Here is a 14,213-nt window from a genome sequence, read left to right as displayed (position 1 = left end):
GGTTCCTTAAAAAACTAAAAACAGAATTACCATATGACCCAGCAATCCCACTACTGGGCATACACCCAGAGAAAACCATAATTCAAAAAGAGTCATGTACCGCAATGTTCACTGCAGCGCTATTTACGATAGCCAGGACATGGAAGCAACCTAAGTGTCCATCGACAGATGAATGGATAAAGATGTGGCACATATATACAATGGAATATTACTCAGCCATAGAAAGAAATGATACTGAGTTACTTGTAGTGAGGTGGATGGACCTAGAGTCTGTCATACAGAGTGAAGTAAGTCAGAAAGAGAAAAACAAATACCGTATGCTAATGCATATATATGGAATCTAAAAAAAAAAAAATCGTTCTGAAGAACCTAGGGGCAGAACAGGAATAAAGACACAGACATAGAGAATGGACTTGAGGACATGGGGAGGGGGAAGGGTAAGCTGGGACGAAGTGAGAGAGTGGCGTGGACATATATACACTACCAAATGTGAAACAGATAGCTAGTGGAAAGCAGCCGCATAGCACAGGGCAATCAGCTTTGTGCTTTGTGACCACCTAGAGGGATGGGATAGGGAGGGTGGGAGGGAAACGCAAGAAAGAGGGGATATGGGGATATATGTATACATAGAGCTGATTCACTTTGTTACACAGCAGAAACTAACACACCATTGTAAAGCAGTTATACTCCAATAATGATGGTTAAAAAAAAAAAAGTCACGGAGCTAAGTGGCCTCACCATGGTAGACCAAATGGTGTTTCTTATAAATCTCTTGCTTCTTACCACCAGCAGCTCTTGTGCCTCTGATGGCTTTAAGATGCAATAACTAAGTTTGTCTGCCTCAGATTGAAATGGCAACTGTAGATACAGGGAAATACAGTCCTTAGGAATATGCTTCCCCCAGCGCATCAGAAAAATCTCTGTAAGATAAAAGCATGCCTCTATCAGAATGTCCCTCCAGCAGAAATTTGACTCCTCAAATAATATCCTTGTTGCCTACCCAACCATACTCTTCTAATGAGTATTATTTGTTCTTTTAAGGGTCTGATGCACCAAATGCCAAATACACAAAGTAGGCACAGGTGATCATTATAAAATCAATCAAATCAAACCAGTTTCCATTTTCTTCAAGCAAACATATTATTTCGCTTTCCAGAAGAATTGGTGCTGGAAGCCTGAATTAATTAATTCCTTAGAAATCATTTAGATGACTGCAATTGTACAACAAAAATAACATTTCTCTTGAGTCAAGAACAACAACAAATACCAGGTCTGCAACTCTGACCCTATTTAGTGGAATGCTTGAAGTAGCACCAATACCTTATGTACCAAAAAGCCTGCTCTAAAGAATAAGAACTCATTTTACTTATCTGTCACAATTTTCCCTCTCCTACTGTCATCTGCCTCAGGAATGTACATCAATGCTGCTCTTACCACTTCTAATAACATTTTCTCTATAAAATGTTTACTTTAGTAGAGTTTGACAAAGATGTCTGCTCTTCATACAAGTCAGGCATAAGTTTGTCTTTAAATCTCAGTTGCTTTGAGTTCTTTCTTGGTAAACACCAATTTCCATAGTAAAACTACAAACGAGGACAAACAAACTTAGGATGAACCAGATCTTTCTAGGCTCTTTGTGTGGATGACTCAAAAGCAATTAGAGTTGTTATTAAGTTATCCAACAAGTACAGCCTGCAAGGCCTGGAACAAGTACTTCAGTCACCAATGTGGGAAACAAGTTTGAACAGGACATTGACAGTATTTTTTTTTTTCTCTTCAGGTCCTACACTTTTATCAAAAGAAGGACACATGTTATAAAGGACAAAGGGAAGAAATTCTTAGTTACCTAACCAGGAATGTTAGGAAAAAAAGGAATGTACAGAGGGAAAAAAAAAAAAAAGTAAGTAATCCATGCATTGCTTTGTCTAGACATACTGTCTAAGATTCCGACACTGATGTCAATCAGTTGGACCGGAAAGATGGAGCAGTTCATTCAAATCCCATTTGTTCTGGGTAGCCCGTGTGTATGGATAAATCCTATAAAGTCCATTTCCAGAATGGTCTTCTCCTCAGTCAAGAAGGGAACCTCATACAATTATCTAAACTCAAAACCTCAGGTAGGGCAGTATCTTTTGAAACTCCAAAGATCAGATGAAACATGTCATGGGAAGCAACATCTACATATAAAGCAGTATAGATCTGCTGAGTCTAAAATATACATATAGAGAGAGAGACAGCAAGAAGCTGGTTCATAGGTATCTAAAGGCATGGAATTTACACTGTGCCTAAATTATCAAAGTTAATAAGTGAAAAACATGCAGTTTAGGTAATATATTTCCATGTGAAGGAGTGAAGCACAAACATATTAGATGATCAAGAAAAAAAAAAAAATTTGCTAGCAAGAGTGGCACAATGCCCTGCTGATCTCTTTTAGTTTCAGTAGAATAACACTGCAAGATACACATATACCTAAAACAGAACATACAGACCCAAGGTTTAAATAATATTTTCACTTTGAAAATTGTCACGGCCATCAAAAGATGTGATAGTGTCACATTAAACTTTTAAATACTATGCCTCTGAAAAGTAATTAGATGAAAAATAATTATACTACCACTGGTTTAGACAGACAGAGCAAGAGCTGCCACTAAAATAAAGGTAACCAGAATAAGGGTTACCTTTCACAATTGAAAGGGATTATAAACACATGAAAGTCTTTTCCCAGGAAGGTGATGTTGTTAAAAGAGAGATTCAAGAATATTTCAGATAACTTAATTGATGGCGGATGCATGTCAGGCTGTCAAAAGAAGATCTTCAGTGTTAACATTTTGAGACAACACTTACTGGAATGCTTAAATGATTGAGCTGCTCCAGGGTGACATTTTTCTCATATTTTTTACACTTTTACTGGTAATGGAGAAAAAAAATGTGCCATAGGAACAATTAAAAAGACAATACGTTTAGTCGTATAAATTGCTTGACGGTAAGACAAAGCAATGAACCCTGATAAGAGGAGGTGCCACACTGGTCATATCCCTCTAAGCAAAGGCAATCAACACTCCAGATTAGCATCTTCATAATATGCAGCTGCCTCCAATGCATGGGTCATAATCAGAGATGCACTTCCTGGTTTAGGAGCAATTATAAAAACATGTTATACTCTTTTTAGTAGAAGAATCTAAAACGGAATTTTCCCATAAACTTCCTTTCAGAAAGAACCCAAATCAGAGTTTGAGATTAGCAGATGCAAACTATTATATACAGAGTGGATAAACAATAAAGTCCTACTGTATACCACAGGGAACTATATTCAATATCCTGTGATAAACCACAATGGAAAAGAATATGAAAAAGAATGTATATATGTATAACTGAGTCACTTTGCTGTACAGCAGAAATTAACACAACATTGTAAATCAACTATACTTCAATAAAATAAATTTCAAAATGAGAACCCAAATCATCTAACCTCTATCTTGTTATCTCTATCTTTTCTCAATAGAAAGTAAGACTGTTAAATAAGTGGTCCTATTAGACAGAAGTAGATGAAGTTTCCCCAACAAAACATCATTCACCCACTTAAAAAACATGTTCAACAAAAGGGATGCAAACCATTTGAGAGGTAGAGGATAATTCATAGAAGTCTAATCCCTCATTTATGGGGTTTCTTTAGCTCAGCTAGAGAACGTAGCACGCACATTTCATTTCTCTGGCTGTCATTCTGAAAGGAGCTATAGTTTTCTGGAATGAAAAGAGGCCGAGAAAAATAATACAGCTTGGTCACCAAGAAGCCCTTTTCTACTCCAAAGATTAGTACTGTCAGGCAGAGGCTCAGAGTTGGAGAACAATATCCTAGAAACTCCTACATGTTTTTCTGATGGAAATCTGAGTAAATCAAAGGCAAAGACTGAATCCCCTGCTCAAACATCAACTTAAAAACTCTTCTTGCAACAGAGTAAAACAAAACTATGGTTGCAATAGTTCACTGAAGTTCCTTTCTGTGGCATGAGAGAACTTTACAAAGAGCTAAAATTGAGATAATGATATGTGATAAATACAAGTCTTAACCCAGAATTGTGCACTGAATATGGTACATTTAATAACACACATGGGAACTGCTTTAGTGACATGTGTTTCACTTGACAAATAGCTAGTTACCTGATACTAAAACATTAATAATATGGCAGTTTAATAACGTAAAAAAACAAAAAACCAATACCCCCAAACCAACAAAGCCTACTACTGAAATCTTGAATAAAATACTTCAGGTTAAAATACATCATTTCCAGGATTCACAATTGTAAATGATAATTTCATATGAGCAGGATCTGTTAGCATTGACAGACTGAAACTATCAAAAAGATTTATTGTTTAAGTCACCTATCTCAATATCTCATTCAGTGCAAGGCTAGAGACCTTAGATATTTCTGTGCTTGTTTCCAGGGGACTACCCTGGTTGCCAAGTTAAAGCAGAGGAACAAGTAAGAGTTCTCCAAAGTAAGAGTTTACATTAAGAATGAAAGCACAGCCCGGAAGTGGATAGCTCAATCAGACACAAGGTACAGTCCACTGACAAATAGTTCAGAAAGCCAAGAAAACGTACGAAACCCATGAGCTTTCGAACTTCGAAACACATCCAGAGACAGAATCAGAAACAGAAGCTTTGGTTCTATAAAAGAGACCCTCACAAATCAGGTTTGTGTTTGTTTCCTTTTTCTTTCACATTTTAAGCCGCAATCAAGTCAGCTGTCTCTAGGGATTTTGAAATTGCTATAGATTAAAATCCTCTCTGACTCAACTGTCTGACTAATGCCGAGGGTTTAATAATTCTACTTATAAGAGACTTTTTTGATGAAACCCTGCCGTATGCTGTCTTCAGATGCGCCACAGATGCACCATATATAAAGCATCACTGTCCTTATTTTCTTTATGACTGCATTTAGAGATGAGAAAATGTATTATTATGAGTTCTATTATTTGGCAGACCTGGCAGAAAACAGTTTTACAATACTAATGTAGCAACTATCACCTATAGAGACAAAGACCTACTTCCAGGTACTGATGACACATATTCATGGCTTGCTTCCAAGGATAGGAAGTTAATCATTGTGATAGATAGAGTTAAGTTAATGAATTTCTAAACTTTATGCTTTCAATAATAAAACCATTTAAGCTATAGCATTTGGACTCTCTACTTCCACAGATCAGGCACTTTGATACTCAACAGGTTGAGTAAATTGAATCCATATATTGTATTTACGTTCTCTGTCAAGGTTGCTTCTCCACATTTGAGAGATCAAAGGCAAAACAGTCATCAACCTGTAGCCTTCAATACTGTGTTCCTGACATTTAATCAAGTGCCAACTCCACCGCATCATTCACCAACCTTAACAATATTTAAATGCATGGCGTCGTTTAGCAGCAAATGTAGGCACTGTACTGTTTTAATACACACACACACACCCCTCACACGCACACGTGCACACACAAGTGCATGTGCACACGCAGCCATCCCTCCCCACCACCCCCGAAAAAAGAAGAGGAAGATGGCAAAAAATATATACTCGCTACATTGTGCGAGAAAAGAAATTAAAAATGCACAGAAATACCCAGTAAACACTTTGGAGGTAGTTTTCTACCTGAGGCAGCATCAATCACGGTGGAAATTCCCCTTCGATCAGACACTGGACGGGATGACCCTGGCATGCTGACTGGGTCAGAGCGGACTGGCTGGATCCTGCAATGCAATTCAATTTAATTCACGTATGTTACTGGCATCAAAACTGTCGCTGGCTACAACAGATCTTAAATCAGGAACGCTGGAATAGCCCAATCCATTAAAGAACCATTCATTCTAAAACAAGGCAAACAGGGGAGCTGCAGTCCCTTATTCTCATAGAAGGCTAAAGCACAGCATTCTCTACACTCTAGACCTCTTCTTCTCTTTGTATGTTTTCAATAGGTTTTAAGCAAGGGACTGAAAAACTGAAATTAATTTAAAGGGATAAATTAAGCAGCATGGGAGAGGACACAAAACACATTATACTGAAAACTTTGGCATTTGCAAAGGAGATGAAAAGTTTTGAGAATCTTCAGATTCATGAATAGAACCATGCCTTCCTTAATAGATACAGATTTTGAGTCACTCCCTTAAAATCCTTAATGAAAGTTACTTTATATATGACAACAAGCATAGGATAACAAAGCTGTGCTGGGATCTGGCTGCCAGGGGGTTAGCTAGGAATACTACTGTCTAACTGAGTTACCTCCATAAAATCATCAATTAGCATTGAAGAATCAATGAGAGTCTCAGCAAAATTGCAGTTTACTACATACAATTTCAAGGTGCTTGGGAATGGCAAATCTATAAATGCCAAGAGTCTATTTCCAGTTGTATTAGATTAATACTATTCACACAAAAATTTCTGTATGGCTAAAAGACTTGAGAGGCCCAGGCAACTTAAAGGACTAAAGACTTGTTATAACAATATAAGCATGCATTTTTGGCGATTCGTTCATTCAGTAAGTATTTGCTGAATATTAATCATGTGTCAGTATTATTCTAGGAACAAGCAGAAACAAAACACGAAATACAAAGTCTGTGTGCAGATATATAGTATAGCATATGGACATTCAGGACTGATGCAAAAGAAAACTGGAGTGTGAAAATGAATGAAATAGGTAATGAAAGCTCAGAATGAAGAAATGGGGGAAGGAATGTACAGTCCACAGCAGATCGAGATGATCTTATGGCGCTATAACAGAAATTGGCCTGGAGGGGTGGGATAGGGAGTGTGGGAGGGAGGGAGACGCAAGGGGGAAGAGATATGGGAACATATGTATATGTATAACTGATTCACTTTGTTATAAAGCAGAAACTAACACACCATTGTAAAGCAATTATACTCCAATAAAGATGTAAAAAAAAAAAAGAAATTGGACCTATATACAGTCTTAGGATGTGTATATATGCAAAGGGGCAAGAAGTGCCCTTTAAACATAGAACTAGAACAAGTGAACCCTTGGAATTGTGACCAAGCATGATAAATGGAGGGCATCTTGAGGAGCATGATTTGGCTTAAGCATAGGGTTTATAGTGGATACTGGTGGAAGATAAGAATCGATAAGCACCATGGGACAGATTATAGAAGACTGACATACCAATTATGGACTACAGAAAAAGAGTCCTTTTTTTTTTTTTTAAATTTTGCTTTTTACATTTAGATCCGTGATCCATTGAGTTAATCTTTGTGAAGAGGTATTTTTGTATGTTTTTTAAATAAATTTATTTATTTATTTTTGGCTGCACTGGGTCTTCGCTGCTGTGCGGGGTTTTTTTCTAGTTGCAGAGAGTGGAGGCTCCTCTTCGTTGCGGTGCGCGGGCTTCTCATTGCGGTGGCTTCTCTTGTTGCGGAGCACGGGCTCTAGGTGCACGGGCTTCAGTAGTTGTGGCACACGGGCTCAGTACTTGTGGCTCACGGGCTCAGTAGTTGTGGCTCACGGGCTCTAGAGCGCGGGCTCAGTAGTTGTGGCACATGGGCTTGGTTGCTCCGTGGCATGTGGGAATTGACAGGCGGATTCTTAACCACTGCGCCACCAGGGAAGTCCCAAAAGAGTCCTTATTGAAAGCACAGCTCGAATGTATATGCATTTGTTGTATGAAAGAAAGAAATGGGGCAGGGGGGATGAAAAATGATGCATTTGATCTAGTACTGGAAGTTGGAAATGTTGATGATCACTGCTGTAGTGGACGATAATGGTGCCCTAACCAGTATGCCTTCTGCCCCAGGTCATTTTCCCAAGTCAGTCATGGTAATCCCATTATCTCATGGTGAGATTAATTAGCTCAGGGATGGGCAGGCCGAAGCAAATGAGGGCCAGTGAGAAGAGAGGAAGAGTTTATTTGAAGTTTCTAGAAGAGATGTTTTCTGGGTCTTATAAGAAACAAGAAGCTAGCCCGTTAGACATGCCCAGTGCATGCAAATCAATGCTCCTTCCCAATCTAAATAATTTATGTGGCCTAATAATTTTCCTATTATTAACTCACTTTATAGCATTGGAGTTTCTGAATCATCCAGAGTTGTGGGTGGGGTATGGACTGGGCTATAGATGAAAGAAGACTGGCCAAGAATTGATGTGTTGAAGCTGGGCAACGGATACACAGGGGTTAATTCTATTATTCTCTTTAACTTTACGTATTTTTATATATGCTTGAAATTTTTCCATAATAATAATTTTAAAAAGACCCCAAAAAAACTGGTGGGGGTGATGGAAATGTCCTAGAATTAGACTGTAATAAAGCCACTGAATTGTACAGTGAATTTTATGTTATGTGAATTATATATCAATTAAAATAATATGATTAAGGTGTGAAGATCTAATGTATCACACGGTGACTATGGTTAATAAAACTATATTATATAACTGAAGTTTGCTAAAAGAGTAGAAGTTAAATGTTCTCACACACAGAAAATTCACAACATACATATATAAAATACATCAGTTGATGGATGTATTAATTAACTAGATGAAAAAATAAAATGATAAAATGAAACTGATTTCTTAGGAGCTAATCTTGAATGGAAAACTAGGTTTTATATTTCACTTTCTTTTACATTATCTATTTCTCAGGTCTATTAATAAATATTTCATTGACCTTTTTAACGAGTTAAATCCCTATTCCAAATAAGGAGCTGGTATGAGGTTAGCCATGCCTAACAGCCATGCCTGTTATAGATAAGACAGCCACCAATACACCTGACTGTTGCCATTTTGGTTAGGATACAGGGAGGCAGAATACCACAGCATCAAGTAATCCTTAGCAATATGAGGTATAGGACAAGGTACCAGGTGTAAAGGGTCAGTTGAGCCAAAAAATCTGAACAAGTCTTCACAATTTAAAGGAGAAGGTACGGGGCCGCTTCCCTGGTGGCGCAGTGGTTAAGATTCCGCCTGCCAGTGCAGGGGACACGGGTTCGAGCCCTGGCCCGGGAAGATCCCACATGCCGCGGAGCAACTAAGCCCATGCGCCACAACTACTGAGCCTGCGCTCTAGAGCCCACGAGCCACAACTACTGAGCCCACGTGCCACAACTACTGAAGCCCGCGTGCCTAAAGCCCACGCTCGGCAACAAGAGAAGCCACCACAACGAAGTGTAGGCCCCGCTCACCACAACTAGGGAAAGCCCGTGCACAGCAAGGAAGACCCAACGCAGCCAAAAATAAATTAATAAAAATAAATTAAATAAATAAAGAAGAAGGTAAAGTCAACAGACATACTGCCATTGTGCATAAGCCTAAAGAAATGTAGAACCAGAGGTGAGGAGCTGGGATAAAGTGATAGTGGACAGGAGTGAGGAGAATATAAAGAGTGGGATTTCTAACTGGATGCTGGGCAGGAAATGGTACTAAACAGGACACATAATTGAAATGATGTGAGGTAAATCTGAATTTTCCACCAAAACTGTGTTCTAATGGGGTTAAGGTCATAACCAAGAGCCTATATGCTTAAATGTTTAAATATAAACTACAAGTGAAATAAAAAAAAATTATAAACCTGGGACTAACATAAAGGTTTCTAATATTTATTTATTTATTATTATTATTATTTTTTGCTATACGTGGGCCTCTCACTGTTGTGGCCTCTCCCGTTGCGGAGCACAGGCTCCGGACGCACAGGCTCAGCGGCCATGGCTCACGGGCCCAGCCTCTCCGCGGCATGTGGGATCTTCCCAGACCGGGGCACGAACCCGTGTCCCCTGCATTGGCAGGCAGACTCTCAACCACTGTGCCACCAGGGAAGCCCGGTTTCTAATATTTATATGTTCCCAACAAACAGGACAGAAACAATTTAAATACCGGGAGCTCTTTAGTATAAGAAAAAGAAAAGTCCCTGAGGAAATTTCTGGAAGGATTTCAGGAATAAAGCTCTGTCTGAAGAAGCAAGTTAGAGAGCTTTTAAATGAAGAACTGTATCTGAAATAAGGGGTAAGAAAGCTAGGGGAGGTCAAAAACAAAGGAACAGGGGTAAGAACAGGGATAAGAAAGCTAGGGGAGGTCAAAAACAAAGGAACAGGGGACTTCCCTGGCAGTCCAGTGGTTAGGACTTCACCTTCCAGCGCAGGGGGTGCGTGTTCGACTCCTGGTCGGGGAGCTAAGATCCCACATGCCTTGTGGCCAAAAAACCAAAACAGAAAACAGAAGCAATATTGTAATAAATTCAATAAAGACTTTAAAAATGGTCCATATCAAAAAAAAAACAACTTTAAAAACAAAAAAAGAAACAAACAAAAAACCCAAAGGAACAGAGCTGTGTATACAGGAGCTGAGGATGTCCTCCAAAGAAAAGGGACAGGGTCTTATCAGAGTAGCGGGTGACAATCAACAGAAAGAAAAAAAGGTGGGGGGAGAATCTTGTGAATACTTTAGTAAAGAGAATAAACATAGTTTTATGGGTCTATTTTATTAACATTTAAGTAACAAAATAACCTATAAAAACATTTGAATATGCACTTATTCACTAAGCTAAGGACTGACTCTACTTGACTTTCTGAAACTGGATCATATTTTATAATTAGTACCTATGAAAAATGGTCTAGCACCCACTGTATTGTCACTATTGCCTCACATCTTAGGGAGAAGTGCCACTTCTAGAAAGCTGAAGAAAATATACTGAACCAAAAAACCCAAAAATGTATGGAAGAAATAAAATACAAAGAAAACTAAAATACTGGGCTTCCCTGGTGGAGCAGTGGTTGAGAGTCCGCCTGCCGATGCAGGGGACGCGGGTTCGTGCCCTAGTCCGGGAAGATCCCACATGCCACGGAGCGGCTGGGCCCGGGAGCCATGGCCGCTGAGCCTGTGCGTCCGGAGCCTGTGCTCCGCAACGAGAGAGGCCACAACAGTGAGAGGCCCACGTACCGCAATAAAAAAAAAAACAACACAAAACTAAAATACTTAGAAAGGTATTACAGGAGACATGCTTCATTATATGAGTTATTCTTAAAGAAGAAATATCTAGGCCTAATCCACCTCTGCAACAGCTTTTGCATTGTTATAAAGATTTGTTATTCATGTTGACGAAGTAGAATAAAAACATATTTCCAACATAGGATTGGGACACATTTTTCCACAATTTTTAAAAAAGAGATGCAAGAAAAAGGTCAGAGGGCTATTTTAGATTCAAATAAAAATACACTGTAGAATTCTTTTTTAAAAGAACACAGGAAAGGGAGATTATATTGCATTAGACTGAGCCCTTCACTGTCTGTTGTATCCTAATGTGTCAAGTCTTGGTGTAACAAATTAAACTGCTAAGCAAACAGAAAAGCACAAAAGTCAAAAAGTTCTCAATTACATTAAAAAAAATGCTAATAATAAAAAGCATACTCTGTAAACTACTGTGATTCTTACAAGTAAGAATCGAGAATATATATGATGAAAATATAGCAAGACAGATAAAGAGAGAGATATCAGAAATATGAGAGAGGCATCATAAAATAAGATGGCTTTAAAAAGTACACTGAATATTAGATATAGGGAAGTACAATCCAGAACACAAATATTTATTGGATGTGATAAGATCTCACATAAGATCGCCAGTGATAATGATGAACCACAAGTTACACTGCATGTATTCTGCAACGTGATACAGCGTCAAAAGGGGAAATGCAAATATTATCTAAGATGTTAACGACAAATGAACATATTAATGTGTTCAAATCACTCTCTAGTTCTTATTTCTTACCTGAGACTGTTGAGATCAAGATCATCTGTATCAAAATCCGAAAGGGGCTGTGGAGTATCACTTGGACCATGAGACTGCAACACAGATGAACTGGATGATATGACTGTGGTTTGGCCTGAGGGATGGATGGTTTTGAACTGGAACTGTGGACCCATCCACAGACGTCTGTGGGGTCCGGTGTGCGTTACAATTTCTACCTGGAACAGATTAGGAATCATGATTGAAATATATTAGGCTCTCCCTTTGAGAGCCTTTCATGATCCACCCTCTCACCCCAGTCTCAGCTCTGAACACTCACATTCTCCAAGAAGCCCATCTTAACCAAGTGGAAGAGGGACAGGGCATCTACAATCAAAAGGTGATGACAGGGACTTCCCTGATGGTCCAGTGGTTAAGAATCTGTCTTGCAACGCAGGGGACACTGGTTCAATCCCTGGTCGGGGAACTAAGATCCCACATGCTGCAGGGCAACTAAGCCCGCATGCCGCAACTGGAGAGCCTGTGTGCTGCAACTACAGAGCCCATGTGCTCTGGAGCCTGCACACCGTAACAAAAGATCCCGTGTGCTGCAACTAAGACTAGGCGCAGTCAAAAAATAATAATAATAAATAAATAAATAAATATTTTTTAAAAAGGTGATGACAATAGCAACCTATAGAGACATTCACTACATCCCTCTACAGGTCCTCACCAAAATATATCAATACCAGAAACTCGTTTTGTGTATGTGTAAATATATGTGTGTATATGTAAACACAAATACACACACACACATGCACCCCACATATATAACACAAAAATCACATGAGAATAAAAGGATCAGTTGCCTGCCTCATATACCGAGCACTGGCTCCCTAGGGACTACGTTTTTCACTCATTCTAGACAGTACTTACCACTTTGTGGGCATGCAGTGAATACTACACCTATCAATCCACAGATTAAAAGTAATTCCTTCATTGAGGACCAAGCTCATGACAAATGTGAAGTTGTTCTTGAACTATCCAAGGAAAAGAAAAGGTCTGAAATAATTTAATACCCAAAGCCAGTTTCTTTCCACAATTAAACACTATAATATTTACTGCCCTCAAAATCCTCCAAATTTCATTTTTAATGTAAGAGAGGACTATATATTTTCCCTCAAACTAGATTTGTCTTCAAAATACCATTTCTTAATTAGATTGTTTTCTCAACTACCATGAACATTCACATAGGTATTTTAAATGCTGCAAAACAGTAATAACAGAATGCTTTATGAATTTCATGCTCTAAGGAGGGGGTATGGAATGTTGCCAATATTAGACAATGCAGAGAGTAAGACACAGGGTAAAACCTAAAAATAAACATGTGATTTTACAAATGAGCGACTTGAATAAGAGACTAAATATGCAAACCTTTGGTAAAACACTATTTCTCAATGTCTTGTAATTGCTACATCCACGTCTGTATACATACTTTATGGAACTGACTTGCCATGTGCCTTAGTTTTGCCCTGAGTTCTTTTATATTTAATCACATTTCTCTGATTGCAGTGATTAATTCTTAACAAAATGTAACTGAAAAGGTTCACGGAGTGCAGCTCTGTGTTTGTAAGTCCTAAAGGGCAAAAGCATCACGGTCTTGGAACAATATTCACATTCCCACTAAACACAGGGAGAAAACTACTCAGATTTAGGACAGTGATTTCTCATTCAAGAAGTTGTATTCAGCAATGTAAATGAGGCCACAGATAAAGCATTCTGTGTATTTTAAGCTCAAAACCATCAGTGTCACAGAGCCGAGAGGTAAACAGATGCCTGTGCAATTTCACTGAGGCAATGGCCAGATGTTCCTGCTCACTCTCCTGTGGTATGCAGCACAAACATATTGTAGATACTTTCACACTGACAGCACACATTACCCCTTTTCCTAATTGAAATGTGGAAGTGAAGGACAGTGGTTTCTTTGCCAGCATTCTTTTTTTTTTTTTTAAATTTATCGTGGTATCCTCAAGAAATGATGTATCTCCATACGCATCAAGATCCTTCAAGGATCTTCCTGGGAGTATTTTTGGTGTGATGAAATGTATGTCACCTAGAAACAATTTGATTCTCCAGTTCCCAGATTCCCTTTAGTTTTTCGGGCTCCCTTCCCTGAGAAAGCAATGAAACTGCACCCGGCCTCCACTGAGGCACCTGTCTGATGAAAAGCTGCTGGATTGGTAATCTGAGACCAGTCATTAACTTCACCAAATGATGTCAGACTTGAGACAGACATAACAGCATTTGTAATGAAGTCACTTGTAATCTCATCATTTTGAAATCTGCCTGAGTATCTTTTATTTCAAAGCCCTTGAGATGAAGACAGCTTCACCTAGCACGGAGAGGAAGGGTCAGTCGAAGCTGTTACAGGACTGGTTTTGAGACCGCTAGAAGCGGCATTACAGGAGCTTAGGAAAGGAAAGCCAGGCGGGCACTTGTGTAGATTAGA

The 14,213-nt window shown here is 38.9% G+C and overlaps 1 protein-coding gene across 3 annotated transcripts in view; it reads right to left on the bottom strand.

The window, feature by feature from the left end:
- Window positions 1-14,213, bottom strand: part of BCAS3 (BCAS3 microtubule associated cell migration factor) — a 573,053-nt gene that overhangs the window by 274,903 nt on the left and 283,937 nt on the right. For all 3 annotated transcript variants that reach the window (XM_060290805.1, XM_030881822.2, XM_060290806.1), the window contains 2 exons: window positions 11,747-11,943; window positions 5,640-5,737 (listed from right to left, as the gene is read on the bottom strand). In XM_060290805.1, the coding sequence (XP_060146788.1) occupies window positions 5,640-5,737; window positions 11,747-11,943 (295 nt within the window). The remainder of the gene's footprint in view (window positions 1-5,639; window positions 5,738-11,746; window positions 11,944-14,213) is intronic.

The sequence above is a fragment of the Globicephala melas genome, chromosome 20 (assembly GCF_963455315.2).
Source record: "Globicephala melas chromosome 20, mGloMel1.2, whole genome shotgun sequence".
In the NCBI taxonomy this organism is placed as follows: Eukaryota; Metazoa; Chordata; class Mammalia; order Artiodactyla; family Delphinidae; genus Globicephala; species Globicephala melas.
Note: the sequence above shows the minus strand (reverse complement) of the source record. Positions and strands in the feature narration are given on the sequence as shown.